General features: G+C 47.2%; 1 protein-coding gene and 2 long non-coding RNA genes across 4 annotated transcripts in view; 2 read left to right on the top strand and 1 right to left on the bottom strand.

The window, feature by feature from the left end:
• Window positions 1-3,535, top strand: part of Papolg (poly(A) polymerase gamma) — a 33,135-nt gene extending 29,600 nt beyond the window's left edge. The window contains exons 19-21 of one of the 2 annotated variants that reach the window (XR_015636676.1): window positions 70-135; window positions 297-353; window positions 2,166-3,534. Coding sequence is in view for 1 of the 2 variants with exons in the window: in NM_001107244.1 (NP_001100714.1) it covers window positions 70-135; window positions 297-353; window positions 2,166-2,264 (222 nt within the window). In the remaining variant the exon portion in view is untranslated. 2 annotated transcript variants of the gene reach the window in all.
• LOC148001491 (uncharacterized) lies at window positions 2,830-4,918 on the bottom strand. Its single transcript, XR_015637203.1, has 2 exons — window positions 4,745-4,918; window positions 2,830-4,510 (listed from the first exon to the last, which is right to left on the bottom strand). It is a non-coding gene; the product is annotated as an uncharacterized LOC148001491 (long non-coding RNA).
• Window positions 4,919-18,943: 14,025 nt separating this feature from the next.
• On the top strand, window positions 18,944-24,126 carry LOC148001490 (uncharacterized). Its single transcript, XR_015637648.1, has 3 exons — window positions 18,944-19,215; window positions 19,745-19,928; window positions 23,393-24,126. It is a non-coding gene; the product is annotated as an uncharacterized LOC148001490 (long non-coding RNA).
• Window positions 24,127-27,962: the final 3,836 nt, after the last annotated feature.

The following is a 27,962-nucleotide window of genomic DNA, read 5'->3' as shown; positions in this document are numbered from 1 at the left end:
TGATTTATATAGATTTTATGATCTTTGCAGATACATAATAGCAACTCATCTTTATTGTTTCTATTTTAGTTCATTCGACTTGAGTCAGCATTTAAGGAGTCCCGTGCTGCCGAGGACAGGAAAAGAAAGCCAATGGTAAATGAGTTGGTGTTGTCTCAGAGCGTGGTCTTAAAGAGCTGTAGTATGAGAAGTACCAGACGAAGTATTTCAGTTTCAGGCGCTGGGTGTTAAGTAGGAAGAATTGTTGTACACAGAAAGAAAATTTAAACTGGTGTGTTTAACTCTTCTGTTTTTAGGATGCGATTGGTGGAGAATCTATGCCCATTCCAACTATTGATACATCACGCAAAAAGGTAATAGATGATAGATAGTATCTCCATAGGAAACACGAGTACAAAAATTATTAAGAAACTAAAACTAAATCCAAGCATTTAGAGGTCTGAGGCATGAGGAGTGCTTCGTTTAAGTCTAGCCTGAGCTACAGAGTAAAACCCTATCTCACAGAAGCAAAAACCTAAGATCAGAAAGGCAGTGGTTATGTCCTTGTTCTCAGAAACAGGCAAGTGGTTAGTTAGGACTGCAGATGACAGAAAGCTTACAGTTCTCAGTGGGCATTCCTCAAAGTCAAGAAAAGATGTCCTTAGATCTAAATCTGTCTTATTTATCCATGAATAGTTGTTCGCTCAGCACAGGAGTTTCTTACTAATACCAGAGATAGCTTTTGTTATATACATGGATGGCTTTCAAAATTTAAGTTATTAAAAATCAAATATTTTGGGGCTGGAGAGATGGCTCAGTGGTTAAGAACACTGACTGCTCTTCCAGAGGTCCTGAGTTCAAATCCCAACAACCACATGGTGGCTCACAACCATCTGTAATGGAACCCAATGCCCTCTTTTTGACAGTGTACTCATATACATAAAACAAATAAATCTTTTAAAAAAAGAAATTAAACATATTTGTGTTTTAAAGGAGCCAAATATAGCACTGTATGTGGAGAACACCTTTAGAACACGAGCTAAATAGATTCTAACATTGAATTTCAGAATTTACTCTGAAGAATTACCCTTAAACTAATAAATAGAATATTGAGCATGGAAAGCTGAGAAAGGAGCTTTGTACAGAACACGGAACCTTCTCTGAGATTGTATTTTCACGCCTCCAGAGAGGGGAGTGCATTTCCTTATAATCAACTTTTACCCTGTCAGACCCTTTGAAAACACAGCAATATCTCTACAGGCAGTTTCAATTATGCAACTCACGCTGTAAGACTGTTACAGAAATATATACTAAACATGATAATCCAAGAAAGTAGTGGAGTGGATGCTAAAATACAGAACAGTGAATGGTGCAGTTGTGCTCTAAAATGTTTCAAGCCCAGCCAGAGGTGGTGCATGCTTTTACCCCAGCCTCTGAGTTCCAGCCAGCCCGAGCTAGCTACATAGACCAACCTGTTTCAAACAAAACAAAAAGAAATTCAAGGATGAAGTTTAAGTGAGAAGAATTATAGGTTTTGGTTATGTTATAGTTTATCGCCCTGCTCTTATTTTTTTTATACGCCAGAACTTTTTACCGTTTGTTTGTTTGTTTGTTTGTTTGTTTGTTTGTTTGTTTGTTTATTGTGCTGGGGATTAACCCCAGAACTTCATGCATGCCACACGAGTGGTCTACCACCGACTACATCCTCTGCAAATTAACTATAGACAAGGTTTACATTGTTTCTGTTATCCAATCCAAAAGCTAACTGAGGGCAAAGCTCTCAGGGAGCAGCCCTTCCTGCTAATCCTCACTTTTACTTCAGGTGCTCAAGGCTCTCCTTGGCAGTCACCGTCACTTGCCCAGCTGTGAGAGGGGCTGAGTAGGCTATGCATTTCTCACTGGAGCTCGAGCTAGCAGAGCCCTCCTCTCCAGGGTCCTCACACTGCTGCACTTCCACACTTCCCTACCCCTCTGCGTCTCAGTTCCAACTGTCTAAAAAGTGCCCAAGAGCAAACCTACTTAGAATGAATAGGGGAAGGAGGAGAGGTCAAGCACACATGGGAGTGGTGGATGGTAGGAGCCATTATGGGAAGGAGGGTGTATGTGTGCCTGTGTGTGCATGTGTGTGCTCTCGCGCTCTGGAGTGCACGGGCATGCACACACTTTTGTCTCTTTCTTCCTAACAGCGACTACCCAGTAAAGAACTGCCAGACTCATCATCTCCAGTTCCAGCAAGCAACATCCGAGTCATCAAGAACTCCATCCGCCTGACCCTTAATCGGTAATAGCAGTGCCACTTCCCTGAGGTGAGCATGCGGTCATGAGGTGCACCGAGGGCAGCCAGTCTTCAACGGAGAGCCAGCTGCCGTGCAGATAGGTGGCGGGGACAGTCGTCAGCCTACTCACCTCGGAGTGAGGTGACGGAGCTGCTCTCACTGATTGCTGGGCACACTGAGGACACCTGCTAGTGAACGTCACCTACAATATTATGGCTTTGCATTTTGAGGTTTTACTGCCTTAACTTTTGATGTTTGTTTCTGTTATGGGAACCAGTTCTTGGCCACTTGGACTCTGATAAAAACAAGTCCTGAACTGTTTGGTTTTTTTTTTTCTTTTTTTTTTTTTTAAGTCTTGTGTTGTAATCATTGTATAGAACTGAAAAAGTTAAAAACAAAAAAAAAAAAAAAAAAAAAAAAACCCGTCTTGTAATTTTCTAAATGTTTGTGTGTTTACTTTAGCATTGAAGCCACTTTGTGAAGCTCGAGGTTGGTGAATGTGAGGTGTCTCTTCTGCTCCTTTGTTTGTGTAGATGTCTATTTTGTTTATTTAAATTATTTTTTCCAAACTGGCACATCAATATTTAAACTATTTTTTGTGCTTTTGTCCAGATGTTGCATAGTTACCGGGAGGCTTAGTCCAGTGACGACACAGGAACTGGGCACCGTAAATGTTTTGCCTCCCATGGAGGCCTTCAAAATGCATCTTTATTAAAAATCAAACCAACCAGGATACTGAAAGTCAGTATATGAATGGTGAAATTGTTACATATCGTACTATCTCATGACATTCTTGTTAGTTGATTGTCTTTTCTACAGAGGAAGAATTCATTCCACCATCAATGATAAGATCCCTTCAAGTATAGCAGACTTGTATTTTTGAAGTATAAAAGTAACTCAGCATGACAGCCCCTCACCATAATTCCCACAGTTGCCAACAGTTTCTTCATGGATTAGGCATGCAGAAATAAGCAGTGGATTTCATGGAAACCTCAAGGCATTTTTTGGATGACATTGTTACCAACCGTTAATTGGCTCAGGACCTTTGTAGTTTTTATTTAACTATATGAGTTGTCTTTTTTTACACTGCTTTTTTCAGTGCATTTCTTAATATTTTTTTAAGTTTCATGAATGCATGCTCAGTTTATTAAAAATCCACAACCATGTAATCTTGTAATCTGTTGACTCCGTGTTTTGTAAATGAAGTCGTATGTATTTTCAGAGTATTTTTGTATGTACTGTAAGATATCATCTTTTCAAAGAGAAACTTTAAAACCTTTACTGTGTCTTTAATTTTTTAAACACACCTAATTAATATATTTAAAATGGATCGAAGAAGATAGCCAGGAATGCTGTGCACCACCATTGGCTCTCATCAGTGCTCAGCAGGTGCGAGGCAGAGACGGGAGCAGGGTGTCACCGAGTATGCAGGAGAAATAGCCCGGCTGTGTGTTCCTTAGGACACATGGGAGCCACAGTCAGTGGAGAAATAGCCCATGTTCACTTGCAAACCTTGACCACCATTTTAAATTCTTAAGTTTAGATTGTCAAGAGTGCTATATCCTCCCTCTCCTGATCTGTGGCTGCCCGAAAGGCAGATACTAGTGTTTAATGTACACAAAAGAAAAGTGGAAAAAACTTACTGAAAGTAAACGGCAAGAGCTGAAAAAGAAGGGCTGTTCTACTACTCACATTCTCTACCAACCACCGCTCACACTCACTGCCAACCACTGCGCACATTCACTACCAACCACTGCTCACACTCACTACCAACCACTACTCACATTCACCACCAACCACTGCTCACACTCACTACCAACCACCGCTCACACTCACTGCCAACCACTGCTCACACTCACTGCCAACCACTGTGCACACTCACTGCCAACCACTGCTCACACTCACTACCAACCACAGCTTACACTCACTACCAACCACTCCTCACACTCAACTACCAACCACTCCTCACATTCACTACCAACCACAGCTCACATTCACTACCAACCACTGCTCACACTACCAACCACTGCTCACACTCACTACCAACCACTCCTCACACTCACCACTGCTCACACTCACTACCAACCACTACTCTCACTACCAACCACCGGTCACATTCACTACCAACCCCTGCTCACACTCACTACCAACCACTCCTCACACTCAACTACCAACCACTGCTCACACTCTCTCCCAACCACTGCTCACATTCACTACCAACCATTGTGCACAATACCAACCCCTGCTCACATTCACTACCAACCACTCCTCACACTCAACTACCAACCACTGCTCACACTCAACTACCAACCACTCCTCACACTCACTACCAACCACTGCTCACACTCAACTACCAACCACTCCTCACACTCACTACCAACCACTACTCACACTCACTACCAACCACCGGTCACATTCACTACCAACCCCTGATCACACTCACTACCAACCACAGCTCACACTCTCTCCCAACCACTGCTCACATTCACTACCAACCACTGTGCACACTACCAACCACTGCTCACACTCAACTACCAACCATTCCTCACACTACCAACCACAGCTCACACTCACTCCCAACCACTCCTCACATTCACCACCAACCACTCCTCACATTCACTACCAACCACTGCTCACACTACCAACCACTGCTCACACTCTCTCCCAACCACTGCTCACATTCACTACCAACCACTGCACACTACCAACCACTACTCACACTCACTACCAACCCCTGCTCACACTCACTACCAACCACTCCTCACACTCAACTACCAACCACTGCTCACACTCTCTCCCAACTACTGCTCACATTCACTACCAACCACTGTGCACACTACCAACCACTCCTCACACTCAACTACCAACCACTCCTCACATTCACTACCAACCACTGTGTACACTCACTACCAACCACTCCTCACACTCACTACCAACCCCTGCTCACACTCACTACCAACCACTCCTCACACTCAACTACCAACCACTCCTCACACTCTCTCCCAACCACTGCTCACATTCACTACCAACCACTGTGCACACTCACTACCAACCACTCCTCACACTCAACTACCAACCACTGCTCACACTCTCTCCCAACCACTGTGCACACTCACTACCAACCACTGTGCACACTCACTACCAACCACTCCTCACACTCTACCAACCACTGCCCACACTCTCCCAACCACTGCTCACATTCACTACCAACCACTGTGCACACTCACTACCAACCACTCCTCACACTCTACCAACCACTGCCCACACTCTCCCAACCACTGCTCACATTCACTACCAACCACTGCACACTCACTACCAACCACTACTCACACTCACTACCAACCACTCCTCACACTCAACTACCAACCACTGCTCACACTCTCTCCCAACCACTGCTCACATTCACTACCAACCACTGTGCACACTCACTATCAACCACTCCTCACACTCAACTACCAACCACTCCTCACATTCACTACCAACCCCTGCTCACACTCACTACCAACCACTCCTCACACTCAACTACCAACCACTCCTCACATTCACTACCAACCCCTGCTCACACTCACTACCAACCACTCCTCACACTCAACTACCAACCACTGCTCACATTCACTACCAACCACTGCTCACACTCACTACCAACCACTACTCACACTCTCTACCAACCACTGCTCACACTCTACCAACCACTGCTCACACTCATTACCAACAACTTCTCACACTCTCTCCCAACCACTACTCACACTCACTACCAACCACTGCTTACACTCTCTCCCAACCACTGCTCACATTCACTACCAACCACTACTCACACTCACTATCAACCACCACTCACATTCTCTACCAACCACTGCTCACACTCACTAGCAACCACTGTGCACACTCACTACCAACCACCGCTCACATTCTCTGCCAACCACTACTCAGATTCACTACCAGCCACCGCTCACACTCACTACCAACAACTGCTCACACTCACTACCAACCACCGCTCACACTCACTACCAACCACTGCTCACATACACTATCAAAGACCCATGGGGAGCTGCAGCTTCCTTAGCAAAGCCATTTTCAAAGGTAAACTTTCCTTGGATCTAAATGTTTGTGATTTTCCTTCACATACTTTTGAGTGTGAAACTGGGTGATGATGAGAGGACTGTTACCTGACCATGAACCTGCGAAGATGACCTGGTGGGGAACCTAGTTAAATCTTAGGTCCGAGAAAGGAGCCTCGCCCAGGACTATAGTCGCTTTGTTCTAAGGCCAAGAGTCCATTCAGCATGGTCAGTAGCTTAGCACCAGCATCCATCAACTGGCCTGGCAGCTGAGGAAATGGATGGGTTTGACACAGTGTGCTGTCAAAATGAGAGCTTCCTGCCCTGACTGGAAGGGGAGGCTTCATACATTTCATTACCATTGTAGGAGTGCTTGGACCGGTCCCAAGTAAGTAAAAAGGTGTGGGACTCTGTTCTGTTTGCTGGCTGTTTTCAAGTGTGTAACTATAGCTAGAAATGTATTCTACAACGCCATGTAACCTGCAGCATTTAGACAAATGTTCGTTTTCCTAAGGTCCTGGGCTTCAATCTGCTCACGTCTCCGTGACTGTGCTCTGGAGACTAACAAAGGGAAGTATACCTGGAAACTTCCGCTTTGAGAGCTTAACCAATGTGAGGCAGGAAGTCCTGTTTTAACAGCTTGGAAAACTGGGAGGAGAATTCAGTTTAAGTTTACTGATGCTTAAAATAAGACTAATTTAGTCTGAAATTCAGTAGTGTTAGTAAAATGCTTACTAATTTAGCAATTAAGTGAAAACGGGCACTGTCGAACGAGCCAACGTTTTTTCCCACTGCATCCCCCAAGTTTTCACTTTGAAGCCCTGGCTGGCCTGAAACTCGCTGTGTAGATCAGGCTGGCTTACAGCTTTGGGTGATATTCCTTCCTCAGCTCCTGGCTTGACTCTTAGTTTTTTGGGTGTTTGTTTGTTTGTTTGTTTGTTTGTTTGTTTGTTTTTTGAGTTTTGGGTTTTTTTGCGGTTTGGTTGGGTTTTTTTTGTTTGTTGTTTTTGTTTTATTTTGTTTTACTCTATCTGCATTTATTTTGTGCTGAATTTATTCCCATGCCATGAGTTTTTGTTTCTTCAGTTTCTTCTGGGATATCTTTTTCTTCTGTGTAACCTCCTCTTCCGGCTTTGGAATAATCTGTTCCTTCTCAGTGAGGATCATCTCAGTGTGGCAGGGGGAGCTCATGGATGGGTTAATCCGGCCATGAGCTCTGTAGGTTCGTTGGCGTGTCTTAGGTGCCATGTTCACCTGGATGTGTTCAATGACAGAGAATCTACATCCAAACCCTTCAGTTCGGCATCACTCTCTGCATTTTTAAGCATGTGCAGCAGAAATTCAGCACTCTTTTTTGGCCACTGTCCCTGTGTCCAGCCCCACTGTTTGGCCTGGTCTCACCTACCGACTCCACCATTATACCACCGGAATGGCACACACTGCTTCTTTAAAGTGACATCCTTCGGATACTTGGTGGCTTTGCGGGTATGAATACCTTTGATTGCCTGGGCAGTTTCCCTGGTATTCTTAAAGCACACACGAAGGTTTGAACCTCTTGATTTGCATGATTTTGTGAGGTTTTCTGAGTCAAGGGAGTAGCGAACCATCTTCACAGGTCACCTCTGGCCGTTTACAGAAAGGGCGTCTCTTAGTTTTAAAATGGGAATTTCTAGCTTGAGGGTCATGAGGAGCAGAGAATCCTTTGTAATTGTGTATAAGGTAGGCTTTGTGCATTTTTCCAGTCACAGGAAGTTAGCTTTGATCCGTTTCTCAAACTCATCCATGCTCCCAAAAAGGAGGCTGAGGATGGAAACCAACAGGATCCTAGAATATCCATGATTCACTTGATTTGATTTTGCTGCAGCAGATTTCTAAATGCGATGTGGCTCTTTAACAAGGTGGGCCATGAGGGGCGTCCAATACTGTATCCATTAGGTACTTTATATACTCTGGGCGAAACTTAATGTGGCTGATATTTAGAAAACTTTACCATCAACTTTCCTATGCTAACAGACTCATTATCAAGGTCCCTCAGAATAGAGTAGCTTAGAATAATCCTAAAAGATGAGAGAAGAATGAAGATCTGAACCCTTGAGGTCCTTACGCTAAAGTTCTCACTTGCTCGTCCAACTTTGTTGTTCAGGCCAGAACAGACTACACATACGGATAACATACATGCTTTAGTTCTTTAAATGTTTTCTATAAACAAATGTATGTTTAAATCAATAACTATCTAGTAAGTCATACAAAGCTTGGGATTTGTGCAGTTGACTGGAGGAAATCAGCCCCAATAATGACAGCTTCTCCTTAGGACTTTCTAGGGGAATTATATGAGGTCCTTTCCAAGTTTTCTATTTCTGGAAATAATCTAATGATTTTGTACTTGAAGCCAATTGAGCACAAGATTATCAAATTTGTTGGACTTACTTTTCATTCTGATTGTGTGTGTGTGTGTGTGTGTGTGTGTGTGTGTGTAGTGTGAGTGCGGTGCCCACAGAGGCCAGAAGAGGACACATGTCAAACCCCTGAAGCTGAAGTTGAAGTCATGGGCTGTTGTAAGCTGCCCAACACAGGTGCTGGGGACCAAACTTAGGTCTTCTGGAAGATCAGAACTCTCCACTGCTGAGTCGCCTCGCCAGCCTTCACATTTCTTACAGTTTTAAACTAGCACTGAATTTTCGAAAAGGCCCATAGAATATCTTTGATGTATATCGTGCCACAGTGATCTGTAGAATGACTGCAGCTGCTGCTCTCGTTTCTCCACAGTTGTGTTGTACAGGTTAGTTTTGGCTTATTTCATAATAGCACACGTGAGCTTCATTTGTCTGGAACACGTAATCCAATCAGCTTCCTCTGATAAATAGGTGATGTCTGGGTGCTATTGTTCGGGAATATTTCAGACCTGCCAGAAGACCTTACCCTTACTTCTCAAACTGACCTCAATCGAGTCATTTACGACTCAGGTTGTTTATGGTAGAAAATGGTATCTCCTAATTACTTAAGAGAAAAGCAGAGCTCAGACTCAATTTGTTTCACACAGTCACTTAGTAGCAAGATTTAGTAGCAAGCTGTAACAATTTGCAAATATGATCTAAATTTAAAGAAGTGCCAGCCTCCTGTCCTTTTGGGTGGCCTTGTGCATACTTTGATCAAGGGGGTCCTTGAGGTGTCTGTCAAGTTTTGAAGATGCTGTCACTCTGAGAATCATACGCCTCCAGTTGGAAACAGAAGAGTCAGTAATCAGCCTCGGGTACCAGACCTAGAATCACAAGTTGCATAAGGACTTCCTACGTTCTTACATCTCCCTTGGTAAAAACTCACGGCATGCCTATCTCTGTTGTACCTCTTAACACTTCACATGATTCAAAATACGTAACCTCAGTTCACGTGTTTGTTTACCCTGACCCGATGGTTATGGCGTTCAACACTGCATAGAAAGCGAACTCACACAAGGCCTTTATTCACGAATCTTTCTACAGAGGTTGGCTGGGAGTGTGCCCAGTTGATGACGTGCGTGCGTATGCAGGAAGCCTTGTGCTTGTTCCTCGGCACATAAAGCAGGCAGGCCTTGTCTCATGGGAAAAACAATAGCCCTCCCTTAGAGGACACTTAGAGGACAGTGAGAAGAAAGCACATGTATCTTTGGTGTTGCAGGGAAGCGGAGTTTGCCTAAGAAAGACTTAATGGACTAGGATACAAAAAAAAAGTAAACAAAACAGAGGCCATTAGAATGTGATTCCCTAAGAGTAAAAACCCTCAGAAGTACGTTTCGTATTGTAAGTTAGTGGCCGCGTACACACATAGGTCTGCATTTAAAATGTCTGTACATACATAAGAACGCCTTAGGTTGGAGAAGGTTTCCCACTATTGAGACAGCAGTTATTTTTATTTCCTATATTTTGAAAAGTCCTAGTGTGCCAGTGGTGGCACACACCTGCGGGTCTGCAGAGTGACTTCCGGGACAGCCAAGGCTGCACAGAGAAACTGTGCCAACAAACAAAAGCCAACACACAACTAATATTGGTCACAGTGCATCAGTGCTCAGAGTGGGTGGTTGTTAAGCCGAAGAACCGTGATGTGTTAAGATTTGGTCTGGAGAGGTGGCTCAGTGGGTAAGGGGCACTTGCTGCTTTCCCAGAGGACCCTGGTTCAATCCCCAGCACCCACGTGGCAGTTCACAACTCCCTGTAACTCCAGAGGATCTAACATTCTCACGCAGACAACAGAACAGGCAAAGCACAAATGTACATCAATATTAAAGATTTGCTTATGGGAGAGGCGCAGTCCAGCAGTAAGAATTATTATGTAGTATTAGTTCTAGGCTTTGATTATAACTGTCATTGACTAAGCATTTACCATGGGCCCTTTATAACAATGACACATTGTTTACAACAGTGATATTTACAACGAAGACATAAGATCCTATGGGGCAACAAGCAGGACTGCGACTGCATTACAAATGAGGAGACCTAGGCCCAGCGGGATAGTTTGTATCTCCAAAGGTCTAAGTGTTCTGATACACACGCCAGAAGTGTCTCCAAGTTAGGAAGGAAGCTACAAGCGTCTGTCCAATCCCAATGACACTGCCCTGCCCCACGGGGCCCTGGTCAGGACCAACAATGGCATGCTGTGCCTGCTCTGCCATTAAAAGCTGTGTGACTTTGATGCTCGACCCTCCTATCCTTCCAGATAGACATGCATCTGTGTTTGTGTGGAGCCCCGGGATAGAACTTCTGTCTTCAGGCTTACCAGCTTGGCCATGTTGACAATCTTAATGTAAATAAAATACTGAGCTCACACCCCCGCCAGCACCCACCCCCCCAAAAAATGAGGGAAGACACCATGTGAGTGAACGCCTCATCTGTGGTAATACGTAGGAGATCAGAACATACCTAAAACCACAGTCATTTAGAAGGGTCCATCTGTGCTCACACTCAGAGGGCAACCACAAAGGCTACAGAGCAAGACCCTGTGTCATATTTATGAAAGCCTATAAAGTAAGGACACAAGTAGAGTATTTACTGATAATCACAAATGTATTTTTAAACAGCTCTTGATACACACATATAATTTTACCATTTACTAAAGATGAAGACAAATTTGCATGCTACTGGGATAGATATGCTTGTATATGTTCTCCATGGTGAACTAGGTTCTGAAGCTGGTAGGAGGCTCAGTGGGTGAAGCACTTGCTGCACGAGCGTGAGGGCCTGAGTTCGAATCCCAAGGCCTGCCTCACACCAGTTGCGGCAGCATCACGCGTCTGTAATACCAGCACATGGGTACATTCGAGATGGCTGTAGTTTACTAAACTGTACAGAGGGAACGCCAGTACCTTACTTGACAGGAGAGCGGTATAAAGACTCTAGGAGGCCTTTGTAGCCACCCTGCCTTGGCCCAGATCCAGCCCCGGGTCTCAGATCCAGATGCACGTGTTTACCGTGAATGACTGTGCAAGCTACTTCATCTCTGTGCCTGTCGTTTCTTCTAAAAATGGTGGTTATAATAAAAGACCCTACTTCAAAAAGTAGCTCAATCAAAAGAATCAAAAGAAGAAAACCACAGTTCCTGGCATAGAGCACAACTCAAGAATCACTCCAGAGACACCTGAAATGACATAACACTTGACTGACAGTGGACAGCTCCTCTCCAAGAAATCCAGCCCAAAAATCAAGAACCAAGGCCAACGTCGGTCTCCTTGGCCAGCCAGATAGAGTGCCACCTCCCACTGCCACCTCCCACGAGAACCTCTTGCCTTGGGAGAATTTTCCCTGGGAAGTCAGAGGTGGGGAACTGGCCAACATCTATTTTCTCCCCTCCTCACAAGGTCCCAATGATTCACTGCCAAGATTCACTCTGGGGGAACTGACCATGTATTAGGCTTACAGAGTAAGGCATTACAGCAGGAGAGTAGGTGACTTTAAGATAGCCATACTGGAATCCTTGCAGGAAGTGTGCACGGCTCTCATGCCCTGCTGCAGACTCGAAGCCCCTCTCTCTAGTCCTTCCCAGCACCTCCCTGAGGCCACATGTAATTGGGGAGTAATTGCAAACAGTTGGTTAGTTAAGGACACACACACACACACACACACACACACACACACACACACGCACGCATGCACACACGCACACCACCTCCCAATCTTCTTCGTAGGAATGACAATCAACAAGCCCAGCTGTGAGGATCTTTGGCCAAGTGGGCAGAGCCAGGCAGATACCAGCATTCAGCCTGGAGGATACTCCTGAATGCCTTGTCACCAAGCCTTCCAAAAATCAGCTGCTGTATTTGCAGGGGGGAAAGGTAGAACTCATGAGTTATTATGAGGGTCACATATATATTATTACCGCAGGTTAGAGAACTTAGCAAGCCCACCTGTGCCAGCCAACAGCACCAGAGCTTACGTCTGCCTGAGCCAACGCTCCCCCAGAGTTTAACATTCTACAGCGTAAACATCTGTATGTTGACACTGTCACTTCTGATCCAACTAGATCTGTAAGCAGAGCTCCCCATGGGGCAGGTGTCACAGCAGAAAGCTACACCCATACCAGTTGCACCTGTCTTTCCCTCCTCCCACCTCTCCTGGGCATGGGGCAAGACTGTCTAACCCTGTTTCCAACTCACTTCCTGCCAGAGCTTCATAGCAGTTCAAAGAACTAAGGGCAGGTTCTTTCCAAATAGGTTGGTTTCTTGAAACTCACCAAGTCAAACATCAGAAAAGTGGGGATTTCTGAACGCCACCCACTTGGATGGCGACTGGTATTTGGTAGTTTCAAATATTAAGAAAAGAAAAAAAAATCGACCTTGATTAGGCAGTATCTAATCTCCCAGAGCACAGGAAACGAAGGAGATCAAGTCTGATTTGCAGGAGGCCCTGAGCTTGCACAAAGCAAAGGCTCCCCCAGCAAGGCCCACTCACGGCCTGCCTCCGGCCTGCCGCTGGCTGAATCCCCAGAGGGAAAGCACCATTAAACTCCCTATCAATTCAACAACCAATCAGTTGCACCAGGGTCAGCAGGTGAGGGGGTGGGGAGAGGGAAGAAGGGAAGAGAGGGTATCATAGGTTTGAGAAGGCTGCGCTGTTGGGGCCAGCGGGATTCAGTAGTCCACCAAGCACACTCATTCTACATATATATTTAGGATGAACGTTCTGGAAACTAGATGGTATCGGAAGGACCAGTTGAGAAAGTACCGGATGTGTTTGGCTGGAAAAGTAATCAGAGCTCCACTTTCCATGGATGCTGTGGGTAAAGAGAGGCCCAGAGATGTTATGATCCACCCAAGAGATGGAAGAGAAAACCAAGCTGGCAAAACGAGTTTTAAGAGGTTTTTGAGGGCGGAAAAGGACGGGCTCGGCCAACAAAATACATGAGGGAAGAGTGGAAGATGATGCGCGCTTTCCCAGGGCATGTACTGGTATCACTAGGCAACTCTGGGAACACCAGAGGAGGCTGGGGAGAGAGGCTCCTGACTTCAGATGGGTGGTGCTTTATCTGCGCTGCCTGGCGCCCCCTTGTGGTAATACGTGACAGATCAGGAGGAACGCTTGTTCGGAGCCTCTAGATCTCACCGCCATCCCTACAGATCACTGTGGGGGTTGGGCGGATGGTTTTCCAGCTCCAGGAAAAGGGTTCTGCTGAAGAAAAAACCTTTTGGCTGGTTGACCCCTCACTGCAACGCACAACCAAAGTGGGTTTTAGCTGATGGAACAGTCTGGGGATGAAAGTGGAGCATGCGCAGACCTGACCCTGGCCTTTCTCTTTGGGTCCTTCTGGCCATGCCCTCAGTACCTTCTCCGGACTGTGGAGCAAGCCCATTTGAAGTTGACCCAAGATCATGTCTTGTCTGCGATCAAGTCGTGTCAGTAACTGAATGTGAATCTTTGCCTCCTGAAACTGAGGGGCAGAAAAGAAAAAGTTAATGTATTGATCCCCCGATCGCTAGCCCCCCACACTAGCATATATTAATTTGCTGTACTTTCTCCCTCCTCTGCATTCTGAGCAGGTGGCTAGGCCTGTGCTGTCCTCTCTGAGGTGGTTATAACACAAGGTCAAAGCGGTGGCTACGATTCCTGGGGTGGGTGCTGTGAGGGGAAAATGAGAGACTTGACCCTGGGGCTGAGAGAGAAAATATCAGCATGTCCCCAGGGGCTGGGATCTGCTACTATGTCACTGCAGCCTTAAAGGGCACAGCAGTAGATGCAGTTAGGAGGGATGACCCAGGGTCAAGAACACACGCTCTGCAGAAAATTCCTTTGCTCTAATCATCAAGGTTATTGACCGGTGAACCTGGACTCAGTTGGACCAGGGACGGTCTCCACAGCTGATAGTGAGAACCAAAGCTCAGTGGATTTGATACCTAGCAGGGATCCCAGGGGAAGCTAGCCTTGGCACGCTTCTGGCCAAAGTAGGAAAATGGCTAATATTTGTGGGCTAGCCTTGGCACACTTCTGGCTGAAGTAGGAAAATGGCTAATATTTGTGGGCTAGCCTTGGCACACTTCTGACCGAAGTAAGAAAATGGCTAATACTTATGGGCTAGCCTTGGCACGCTTCTGGCCTAAGTAGGAAAATGGCTAATATTTGTGGGCTAGCCTTGGCACACTTCTGGCCAAAGTAGGAAAATGGCTAATATTTGTGATCAGCTCGATGGGATTTAGCATCACCATGGAAACACACCCCCGAGTGTGACTGTGAACATGCTTCCACAAAGTTTAACTGAAAAGGGAAGACCCGCCCTGAATATGGGTAGCATTAACCCCAGGGATTGAGTGAGGAGAGCCGTAGGTGAGCTTCAGGGTCATTGCTCTGCTTCCTGACCGACTGATGAGGCAACTGTACCAGCCGTCCCAAAATCCTGCTTGTCTGCTCAGAAGTCAAAATAAACGCGTCCTGAGGTGGTTTGGGTTTGGTTTGTTTGTTTGTTTGTTTGTCTTGTTTTTGGTCAGACATTTAATCTCAGCAACAAGAAAAGAAAATAATACGGGCAGATATTCAACAATTACTGAGATTAATTTCCTGCCAGCTCAGTGTCAGACTGAAGTTGCCTTTAGTCAAGAGGACCGTTATTTCCTTCACACCGGAGTTGCTGCAGTAACAATTATAAAACACAGACTTGCTGGGGTGGCGCAGGGGAGGGTATGGGCCAGCCAGCAGAGCCTGGGCAATCTCGGACTCGGGGTAGGTAAAGAAAGAACACGACCGTCCTGGTAGAGATAGAGACTCTGAGGAGACATTGTGCTCTGCTGTAGAATCCCTGTGGTCACCGATGGTCCCCAAACGACTAGAATTTCTCCCAGGAATCCCATCTGCCAAAGGAGGAAGACACTTCACTCAGCCCTCACAACTCACCACCTTCGGGAGAGACAGCCTGAAGTCCAGACAGCCATGGGCAGTACCGCCCTTCAGCAGGACAGTCTGTCTCAGGCTAAGCATAAATCCGTGCATCGGGACCCAGAAAACGGGTGCTGGGATTTCCTGGCCCTTGTTGTTTGCTCCTCTTCCCAATGTGTCTACATTGAAAAAAAAATCTCTTTTCTGTGCTTTTCCATCACCTGTCTGATTGGCCCTTTGCCAAGCCTAGCCCATTAGAGCTGCCAGAGACGCAGCTCTGACCCTACAACTCCAGTGACTGGGGAGATTGAAAACATGAAGCTAACACAGCCGAGACTAAAGCATCCGCTGCCCCTGCATGCTACTGAGCGGGGGCGGGGTGCAGTGAGCATTGGCTGCCCCTGCAGGCTGTAGAGAGGGCGGGGTGCGGTGAGCATCGGCTGCACCTGCATGCTGTACTGCGAAAAGAAGAAGGAAATGCTGCAGAGGTCAACTTGAAGAAAGCAGCAGCCCCATGACCTGGCATTTAGGAGGTCGCTGGTGACTGAAGCAGAACCCGCTGTGGAGGAGGAAGCCGCGCAAGGAATAAAGGTCACATTCTCAAGAAGAACAGGGAGGGAGGAAAAGAGAGATCAAAGGTCACACAGATCGAGGTGGAAGATGTATTTTTAAATTAGTAGGTTTTTGGACGTGCCTTGGAGCTGAGGCGGGGCCTCAAAGGCTGAGTAACGGCAGGCGCTTCGGGAACACACGTGTGGAGGGGCCAGGTCGGAAGAGGAGCAGCGATATGGGGAGAGAGAAAACGCGTGGACAGTTTCCAAGACTTGGGCAATGATCTCCTGGTGCTCGTGTTCTGTATAATCCCCTGGAAGTGTTACACTTGCTGACTCACTCCTAACAGCATCGCACAGGCAGCGGCACGCCACCGCTGATACTGGATTACAGGGAAGCAGCCTCCAGCCTTGGCCCTGCTCTTGCGCTCCGGTCACTCACCCTGAAGAAGCAGTCGCCCTGCTGAGAGACACTTAGAGAAACAGTGACTCCATGCGTCTTTCTATAAAGGAGGTGACTGCACTCTTACGGCCCCGAAGGCAAGGAAAGGCGCTCCTCTGGAAAGCAGGACCTGGGAGCCAGTCTTTTGTAGGAATCTGATCTTCCTGGCAAAAATAGCCGGTTTGTAACCCGTGTTCAGGACACGGCAAAGCCAAAAATGCTGAGATCGGGTGTGCTTTACAACGTGTAAAGAAGTCTGCGCGGAGATTCAGGAGGAGCGCTCTGCGTCTGCTGCTGCTGACAAACACTCCGTTGTGCAAGTTCCTTGGCTTGGAAACCCCGAGGTCCAAAGGGCCAGACCCTAGGCCCTAACTTGGATCTGTATTCTCAAGGTCTCATCCAGTCAGCCTCAAGACTAGACCGCGTGAATATGCCGGTGACCTCAGATTTCATCTCTAGCCACCCTGCTTTCTAGACAACTACCACTGGCCTAGGAGATTATCCGCAGGCCTCACAAGCGTCACTTATCAAAACAAGCCGTCAGCTTCAACTCCAAATGACTTACTCTCACAGTCTTCTCCGGCCTGGTAAATAGAGACTGTACCATTTAGTACCAAAAAATCAACCATCTGCCCCCACACACACACTGCATACCCTGCAGAACCCCCCAAAAATTATACACGTGCAATAACACTTAGTTTCAGCTTCCAGCACCTATGGGTGTCACCATGACCTTTCCCTAAGATTGCTACAGACTGCGCCCTGCTTGGCGCCTGCCCCTTTTCAAATGTAAACCCAGTCACTCCCTTTAAACCTTCAGGGAATTCAGGGAAGCATTCTGTCTCTTCTCCTAGACTCACACCTCCTCGCCTGGCCCACGGGCCCCACAGAGCCCTGTCACACAGACCTGTCCCCAGTCAGACGTTGGCTCTGATTTTAGATAGCTTTGTTAAGAGGTGCCTCGAGTGTCAAAAGGCTTCTGCACTCGCGTAAACAACCGTGCATTTGCAGGGCTGGGCAGCCACTGTCTCAGGGAACTGCGGAACTCTCCTCCCCAGGCTCACCCATTTACCCAATCCTGGGCAACCTTCTTTTCTGCCTGCAGATCCACCCGCTTTGGATTTCCTACATAAAATTCCATGTCTTTGTCTCCCCTGAGCACACTCTCCCCGTGGGCCAGGAAAACCTCCCAGCACACCTTCCACTCAGTCTGTGGCCCTTACTCTCAGGTCTCTGCTTGGCTATAGGCTCCCCCCTTCATGCTCACACGGCCTGGCTTCCACACAAAACACTTTCCTGCTGTGCTGGTCCCCCACACGAGGATGGCAGTACAGACGATGAGGTAGCATAGACCACCTTCTGCTGTGTCTGCCTTTTCTGCTGAGCCTGAACCCAGGCCTCCTACAAGCTACTGGGGCACTCTTGCTACTCGACTGCACTTCTTTTTTTTTTTCGGAGCTGGGGACCGAACCCAGGGCCTTGTGCTTGCTAGGCAAGCACTCTACCACTGAGCTAAATCCCCAGCCCCTCGACTGCACTTCTTAGCAGTACGGTTTTGTTGTTACTTGCCAGTGTCCCTTCCACTCGAGTCAACTCCTATGGCAGAAGTTTTGAGGATTTTTTTACCCTTACTGTACGGTCATACCTCTGTGCTTTGAACGGCACCTGAAACATGGGTTGCCAGCCTTCAAAGACAAACAGCAGACTGCTAAAACCCGGCACTGGTTTAGCCACAGGACCTTGGAGAATAAAAGAATACATAGAAGGAGGGAGAGGAAGAAGGGACCCAAAGCTCAGCTCCAGGGCGCTGGAGCTCACCCCCAGCTGCCAGACGGTGTGGCTGCTGCAGCTCAGTCACAGCCTCTGTAGAATTTGCCCCAACTTGAGAGCCACCGCCAGGGCAGGCACTATCTGGCAACGTGTACAGGAGTAGAGGTTGGCTCTGTGCTTTCTTCCTGGTGGTCATGAGCTCCAGGGCTTCTAGTACTGCCTTTGTGACGACCTAAGCTGGAGCTTGGCTTCTCCCGTCTATCCCAGGTCCTCCCTGCAAGGTCCTCACCCTGAGCAGCCCCCACTGAAGGTCTGATGCATGGAGAAAGACTGGGGACGGGGGGCGGGGGGAGATTCAGAATCACACACCCCATGGCTTTCCACAAAGATGGAAATGATCTTTAGGAAACTGGAAACAAGACAGAGTTAGCCAGGCCTCTGAAGGCCACACCTACAACCAGAAGAGCCAATGCCACCTGCATTTGTATGACCTGGGAACAGAAAGGGGACCATGGTTTCTGGGCCCCTGTCTGGCCCCAGGTGGAAATAGCTTCGTTCCATGGCCAAAAGACTCCAGTCTGGGCTCTCTGTCTAAGCATGAGCGGCTCCTGAGTCATCAGGGGCTCCATCGAATTGTCCTCTCCACCCCACCCTACCCCAAGGATAGTGCTCGCTTCCACTTCCTTTCAGGAGCATGACTGTGTGGAGGGGGAAAAAAAAAAAAACGGACAAGGAGACGCGCAAAGCAAGAAATCACAGCCCTGTGGGGGCAGTAATATTCTTGGTGGAGATTTGATATCAGCCTTTCACGTAAGTATTAAACGATAAGGTGGTGCCCTCCCGGCAGGAACAGCTTGAGGGGCAGGTGTCAGCTGCAGAAATCAAAACCAGCGTGCGCACGTAGGGAGACTTTGTCCCACGCTTTGTTCTGACTGTATTCTACATCCTCACTAACTTACACACCATTCTTAGCACTCCCGCTTCTCAGTGAAGCAGACCCGGGGCACAGGAAGCTAAGAAGGGATATGAGACTTGCTGGGGTCTCTCTGATTATAAGTTTGGCCAGAGCATCACATTGTGTGTAATTTAGCGCTGAAGGTAGTACCTGCCCTGTGGCCCTCCTCACAGATGACCGCTTAGGAGTCGAGAGGCCTGTCAGAAGCTCAGGCTACAGAGAATTTGGGTTAGCACTGCAGGGGCCCCTCAGGAAGCCCCGTTTTCCAGCCTGACCAGGGCTCAGTGCTCGTCTCTGGCTAGGCTCCTGGTATCTGCTCTCGCTTTGCTGCATTCATTCTTTCCAGATTTTTTTTTTTAAAGCCAGCTTTCCACTTGTCACAAGGGAATGTCTGCCGGGGCGGAAACATCGCACATGAGCTAAAGGAGAGAGAGCACGGGGTTGCGAGGCGCTTAGCGAGCCTCCAGTGTGGTGGCTGTCTTGTGGTTCCTGAGTTTCCTCCATGGGAGATCTGATCTGCCGTGGCAGGGGTGGCAGAGACATTCATCACTTCCTCCCTCAACAAAAGGTGAGAATAAGATACTCTTTTCCTCTTCGGAGCCATTGGGTCCCTGTGCTGACTCCAACAAGGGCTCCTTTGAGTCTTTCTGAGTACCCGTCCCAGTCCTTGCAGGCCACCCCGACCACCACATGCAGGGACGAAGCTGTCTTATTCCCCCTAACCTCTGCATAGTTACTCTTTAGGGTTCACAATTTACCACTGCTATGCTGGAAGTGGTCTGATCATACCCCAGACAGACCCATTCTGGAGACTAGGCACTAAGCATACGAATGTTAAGCGGTATTTCTAAGACATAAGGTGCCTAATGCTTGTTGGAAAGGAAGTGGTCCACTGAGGGCTCTGAACTATTTGGTAGCTTTCCGGAGAGTGCTACTACGTGACAGGGAGCCCCACCTTTGAAGTGTTCACTGGCTTTCATCTTGCCACGTGATTTCTCCTTCTCTCATGTGTTCATGACGTGCTGCCCTCCCTATCACGGGGTGGAGGTGTCCAGGGTGGAACAGGATGTTGTCAGAACCGGTGTCCTGCTATTTGTGCTTTCAGTCTCCCAAATCGTAAACCACAGAGTACCCAACCTCGGGCATTTTATCACCATCGACGAATTGGTTGTGAGAGTTGCAATGTCTTGATAAGGACTAGACACAGATCTTTAAGATAAACAGTTTTTTAATCACTGAACCCGTGCGTTCTAGCTCCAACCTTCCCAGATGCACTGTGAAATGGAAAGTAGAGAATCCTTCGTGGCCCCTCGAAGTGTTATCAGCTGTGCGACGCTCCTTAAGACACTTCGATAATGCGGCCTTCAGTTTCTCCCCTGTACAGTGATAGGGGAATGCAGAGCTGGAAGGGAAAGGGTTCAGTGGCAATACCTAGAGGAACAAGTCTTTTCCCTTCTACCTCTTAAGTTTTCCTGTCTAGATTGGCAAAAGACAGAACCACAAGAGCAGTCCATGCTGAGTGACTGAGGTGGAAGACAGCCTGGCTTCCCCAGCATCTTAACAGAGAGAGACACGGTAACTCAGCGGAGAAGCCATGGACCGCACTTCCTCGAACCACAAGCCAGAATAAACCCTTCCTTCTTGAAAATGCTTCTGTGGGATATTCGGTCCTAGCAACACCAAACGTTCAATTAATACTAGACCTAGGGGGGGAAGTTGTAGAAGACAGACGAGGCACTGGGGAAGCCAGGGCTCAAGAGAGAGAAAGTTGCATTATATATATGGGTATCTCTGCTCTCGCAGTTTGCCTCTGCGAACTGACTTCTCTCCTGCTTTGTAGGAGGATAAGGGAGCATCTTTAAAAGTTGCCTGCATTGAGGCAAAGATGGGGACAGAGAGCTTTCCTTAAGTCTGTCCCTCTTTAGTTTCCTGCTGCTGAAAATTATTACCTGTATGCCAATGTGCTGCACTTGGGGGTGAGGTCTGCAGCCCGTCACAGGGTCACCTAAGCAAGGAGCTCGTTAAGTGTGGCTTTCTCCAGTCTCTCGGAATTTATACTCTTTGTTCTAGCGTCACGCATTACATCTTAGGTAGGAACCTATCCTATGCCAAACACTGGACCAGGGACTGGGCTGACAGGCATCTACAGTGGGTAAGGTGAGCACAAGACCTTTGGAGAACAAAGAAAGTGCCACACCCTTCCAGTCTTGGGGCTTTGGGGAAAATTCTCCGTGCCCGAGCCAAGCGTATTAGGGTAAATAGGAAATTCCAGAAAGAAAAGCTACGAAGTAGAAACTGGAGTGAGGATGAGATCGAGCTGGGTAGACTTTCCGGGTTCTCTTTCATGGGTTCAATCAACTCAGAAGCCAACCTGCTCTGGAGAGAGAGAGACTGACTGTGAATTAGGTGCCAAGCCTGATTCTGCAAGCTGCAGAGATGACTACTGATTCTGCAAGCTGCAGAGATGACTAAAATAACTCTCTGAGGCACTGGAGTGCCTCAAGCAGGACGTGGGGAGCACGCGTGGCCTTAGGACCTGTCCTCTCTTGCCAACCAATTACAACTCAGGGGACAGGGCTGAGGTCCTGGGCGTCCAGAGGTTACCCATTACCCAGAACCTGGCAATAGGAGGTGATCGTGAAGGGGATCAGCTAGCAGCAATGACTGACCAACCCACCTTATACGCCCTCAACCCAGTCTCCAGGGAGCATTTCCTATGAGGGGGAGAGCAGAGGTGGGTCAGCAAAATCTCTTTTTGTGATTGCCTCAGGCAGGGTAATCATGGCACTCTGTCACACTGTCAAGCTTTTCAAGGGGACTTGTGCTGTTTGAAGATATAGAACATCTCTGTAAACAGCAGAGGTGGCCCATGCTCAGTGAGTGGCATGTTGGTAAACATTTAACCATGACACTCTCCTGGGAGAAATGTCCCAGCGTGATGGCATTGAGTTTTCAGCTGGTGAAGCGAGCTCTAGAGGGTCCTGCTCCAACACACAATGAGTTCTGTTCTACTTGGACTCTGAAATATAACTTTCTACAATGGTCTACATTGGGTGTCAGGTGAACAACAGTCTTTCTCTCCTTAGAGTCCCAAAAGCCTTGTTTGAAACACCTGTGGGAATAAGTTAGTTACACTTAGAGACCAGGACTCTATGACTCTTTGAGCAAGGCCAGATTCCAAAGGGTTTTAACCTTCTGTGACCTGTGACCACTGATCTTATACCCTCCCCTTATTGCCCACAGAGCAGAGTCAGTCTCTCTCTCACTCTCTCTCTCTCTCTCTCTCTCTCTCTCTCTCTCTCTCTCTCTCTCTCTCTCTCCAACTGTCTGTTTCTATCTGTCTCTCTCCTTCTTCTCCTCCTCCTCCTCTCTCACACACACATAGCACACTTGCACACACTTATGCATACACACATGCATACACACACATAAACACACACAGTCACATGCACACACGAATACACACATTCACACATACACACATACACACACTCATGCACATACATTATGCATGCACACACACTCACACATAGTCACACACACTCACACATGCACACACACTCACACACATATACACACACTCATGCACATACACACAACACTCACACACTCATGCACACACACTCACACATGCATACACACTCACACACATATACACACACTCACACACATATACACACACTCATCCACATACACACAACACTCACACACACATACACTCATGCACACACACACTGTCACACACACACTGTCACACACACTCACACAGTCACACACACTCACACATGCACACACACTCACACACATATACACACACTCGTGCACATACACACAACACTCACACACTCATGCACACAGAAACTCACACATACATACACACTCACACTAATACACACACACACACACACACACTGTCACACACACTCCTACTGCACTAAGAGTTCTCAGAACCCCATCCACCTCCCTTCCTGGCCCCGTCACTGTGTGACCATTTCATGCTAGGATGCTCATTGGATTTCCATCTTCCCCTAGGCCATCAACTCCCTGAATTCAGAATTTCCTCACAAGACAATGAAGTGCTTGGTGTCAAGAAGGAACTGAACCAAAAGAATCTGGGACAGGCAACGCCCAGAGTCATTCTACCTCAGTCAGATGTGCTGACTGGATTGACCTTTGCTTGAGTTAGCCACAGGCTCATGAGCCGCAGAGAAGAAACCTTTGCAGCTGAGAAGGAGGCTCTCTACCCTGGACCACCACTCACTTTCTGTGGTGCATGAAAATAGCTAAAGATGGCCCAAAAGTGCCATCCTTTGACCCTGCCACCTCTGGTGAAGAAACATGTGCTTCTTCTTTAAGGCCTGTGAAACAGAGGATGGCACTTTGAATTTCAGGCTCACCAACATGCAGCCCATGACCTTTACAGTACATAAACCGGAGACATGTCTATAGCAATCCTGCTGGCTTCATGGACAGCCTTACCGAGATCTGAGGAGATTGGGGCAGAAGAGAACAGTGGTATAAAGCCTCCGAGGCAGGGCTGCATTTAGGGTGGGAGAATAAGATGCTAATGTTATAGCCTGGGCTACAACATGAGCTCTAGATTAACCTGACTTATAGTGTAAGATCCTATCTCAAAAAAAGGAGGAGGGAGAGGGCGAGGAGGAGGAGGAGGGGGAGAGAGACAGAGAGACAAAAAGAAAAGAAACTGGTGAGAGGAACACACGTTGAGTCCAGATATGACCCAAATAAAAATGTAAAATTCCTGTAAAGATGGCTATGACAGAGGAGAGGCTTTGGGAGCCTATACGAGGGCTAATGAGCCCAGGAAACAGATCAGGGGAGAGGTGACTGGGATCCAGGCATTGGAAATGGTGTGTGGGAAGACTAAAGGGCAGGGGAAAACGCAGTTAAGTTTTAAGGGACAAGAGTCAGTAAGTAGAGAGTGAGATGCCCGTAGAGAGGCTGGTACCAGATACAGCTAGAAGATTGGAAGAGGCCATTCTCTCTGTCAGAAATTGTGATTAGCCAATAAGGACTTGCAAGGAAGAGTTAGTAGGATATATATTTTAAGTTCTCACCGAAAGTTATCTAGAGATAGACAAAGGCTTGCCTCCTCCTCTGCTGCTTTCACACTGGCTTCTTCTTTGGACTCTTTGCATAGTCTCAAGACGATCAGTGTCCACGTTCTAAACAGAAGGGAGAGCAAAGAGGCGAAGATGGGAAAACTCAGCCTGCATCAGCCTTTTTAAAAAGCCTTTCCCCAGGAGCCCAGCTTAGTTAAGGGAGGCTGGGAAACACAGGCCGATCTAGCGCCACACCTAACATGGGATCGACCATAAATACGTGATCAGCCTTGGTTACAGAGGAAAATTCTGGGCCATCTGGGCTACAGCATGAGATCCTGTCCAAAAGTGAGGTAGGGAGTGATAGCAAGAGTAGATTCCAGGTAGGCATTTCTAGAGGCTGAGAAGAGTCCGTATTGAAGAATTCGTTGGGAAACTCTGCAGACAGTTGTAAGGAGTGAAGCTGTAAACACGGGCAATTCTAAGTGAGGAAGCAGCTCCAAGGCAAACGCTCAAGAAGCTCTCACAACCGTTGTGTGGGTCGGGGACTGAGACTACAGCAGACACAGTAAGGGGAGAGAGAGGACGGGGTCTGTGTGTGTGAGGTGAGGACACCACCCGCCGTCCTAACAGAGAAAGCTTCTGTCAAGTCATTTTGACTCAGTCTCTTGGAGTTTTACTATACAACCATCCATCCACAGCTACGAAATTTACAACCACACATTCAACCAAGCTCAGATCAAACATGTTTGGCAAAATCTGCCCCTACTAGATATGTACAGACTTCTTTCTTGTCATTACTCTCTAAGTATACAGTATTGCAACCATTTGTATGACATTAGGCCCCGTGAGTCCAAAAGATCATATAGCATGGCTAAGAGGCTCTGCAGAGAGTGAATATTAATTACAGTGTTGTGCGTAAGAGCCTTGAACACCCATAGATGTTCAAGAGTGTGGGAAGTAATGTCATCGATTGTGCTTGTGAGGAGAGAAAACCGCCTCCTTGGTGTAGGGAAAGATCAGTGTTACAGTTGATGGGCCCACTTTTGAGGGAGTCTTAAACGGAATCTCTGAAAGGCAGACCTTGGTGTCTTCCTACTGGACGGTTCGTGACAGGTTCCATGTCCAAATGAACTTGTGGAGTGAGAACCACCAAGCAGGCCCATCATGTCACATGCCTGCCCGAGGCGGGTTCATCCAGTAGTGTCCACGCCATTCTTCTCACTCGGTGACCCCAGCCAGAGGCCAATCACGAGCTTTCTAGCTACTGTGATAAGTAGACAAGTAGCAACGGAGAGACAAACAAGAGTAAAGGATCAGTCCTAACTGCTCCATTTCTCACCACAATTTGTGCCTAAAGGGCAGAGACAACCTGTGTAAAAATGAAAAAGGATTCACCATTTTATAAAGTGACATTCCTGAATCTCCACGGTGCTGAGTCGACTGGAATATCAACACAGGAATTTAACGAGCTGGACGTATGCACCCAGCTCTCTGTCCGTTTGCCCGAGAGGAATCACATCCAGCAAAGCAGGAGTGCATTAGGGAAAGAGCTGATAGAACTACTGGCTAGTGTTTGGCGGCAGGGTGGGAACTCAAGCAAGGAGAGGTAGCTGATAAATAGAGTCTGATTTCCAGACAGCGTCAGACTTCCTAGCTTTAAGTATGAACAAGGATAAGAAACACAAGCTCTGGGATCTTAGCATCCAGGGGGATCCTGGGCTCAGCCTCCTGGACACAGGGATGATTGTATTTCAACATATCTTCAAATGGTTCATGGCATATAATAGAATGTCAGTGCATTGTGAAGTTATTATGTACTGTTCAGCCAATAATGCAGGCAAAATGTCTGCATATTCAGTACAACTATAATATCTGTCCAAATATTTTTGACCTAGAATGGGTTGAATCCATAGACAATGGGATTTTAAAAAAAAACATAAATTTATCCAATCTCTGTGTGTGTGTGTGTGTGTGTGTGTGTACACGTGCGTGCATGTGTGTGTTCTCTAAACAATCAACTGTACTAGTATTGGGCATAAACATGTTTCCATCCATGTTACCACAAGACGTTTAGAAATGGACATTTGAGTCTAGCCAGTCTTGGCATTTAAGATAGTATTTTTGTCCAACTGGAAAGACAGTGGAAAAGTGAGCATGTGATTCAGGAAGGGTAACACGTGGTCTTCCTCAAATTTAAATATTTTATTCTAGGAAAAAAAAAACCATTGTTTCTGATTGACTCAAGGTTTCTATTGCGGGAAATATTAAAAAGGCAATCTATGATTCCGCCGACGTGGCACCAGCGGATAGGCTGGCCTGGCAGACTCTCTGACTCCGAGCTCTGAATTCTCTCCACCTGGCTCGCTAAGTTCCCATGATGGGTCACTGCCAGGCCAGCCCCACGCTTCCAAATTCCCACGGCTAGTCGGGGTGCACTTCCCACAAACCCATGCTTTGTCGCTGTCCCTTTCTCTCTGGAATCCAGTTGAGTCGTTGCGTGAAGGACACCACCACACAATCTTAGTTTAGAATCAACAGGTAGCACAATCAGTCGCTGGGCGCAGCAACTAGCGTCCTAACCTGTAAGCCATTCTAAGTTATAAATCCTCCAGTAACGGATCCCAGCGGATCCGCCACCTGAACCGGGACCTCTGCTACCTACATTTTGGCTTCCATGCTCTCTCCCATCCCAAAGGTGCTTATCCTTCTCCGCCTCCCTCTTCCGCTCTCTGACCGGGAAGTCCCAGCTACTCGCCCAGTGATTGGTTCCTTGAAATCTTTATTCATTAGGGGAAGGTTCTGCCACGGGTTTCACTGAACCAGGGGGAATTACCCCTGAGAGAATGTCTAGTAATGAGAAGTCACCGGCATGTCTCATGCCTAAGCAAATTGTCCACACACTTCACCCACCTCTTAGAAGCCTTTGCTTGCAAATTTTATAGATCCAGCCCTGCCCCACAGCACACATACATGCGGGGGTCTCTCCTTTGCTCTAAGACAGTCTCTATCTCTCATCAGACTGAGTGCCTCTGAACAAGCTGTGGCTCCCTGAGTCGCCTTGAGTAATTTCTCTTACGTCATCAGTGACTGAAAGGAGGACCTTCTAATGCCTAGCTTGGAGCTAAGTCATTCCTGATATAAAATAAAGAGATTCCATAAATCTTTGCAGGCAAAAAAAAAAAAAAATGCCTGAGTATATGACTGGCTGGTCCATGTTATTCGTTGTTCTTGTTGGGACACAGTCTGGACCCTCCAAAAGTCTCCCTCTGTGTCACCTTGTCAGTCAGTACTCCTCAAAATTCTTTGAATGACTGTCCCTCTGGAAAGAGCAATTGTTTTATTTCAAAATCTGACAGAAGATAGCAGGTAGAGGAGAGAGGTATCCTGCCGTTGGCGTTTCCACCCAGACTTCCCAAGGAACATTAAAAAGGCGATGCTTTCATTTTGTTCCCAGGGGCTGCAGACCCTGGGGAAGGGAGCTTTTGAAATACTGACATACGTACTGACAGACAATATTCTGTCTGTTGTGGGTACAG

The sequence above is a fragment of the Rattus norvegicus genome, chromosome 14, assembly GCF_021556685.1.
Source record: "Rattus norvegicus strain SHRSP/BbbUtx chromosome 14, alternate assembly SHRSP_T2T, whole genome shotgun sequence".
Taxonomy (NCBI): domain Eukaryota; kingdom Metazoa; phylum Chordata; class Mammalia; order Rodentia; family Muridae; genus Rattus; species Rattus norvegicus.
This window is presented reverse-complemented; position numbering and strand designations above follow the sequence as displayed.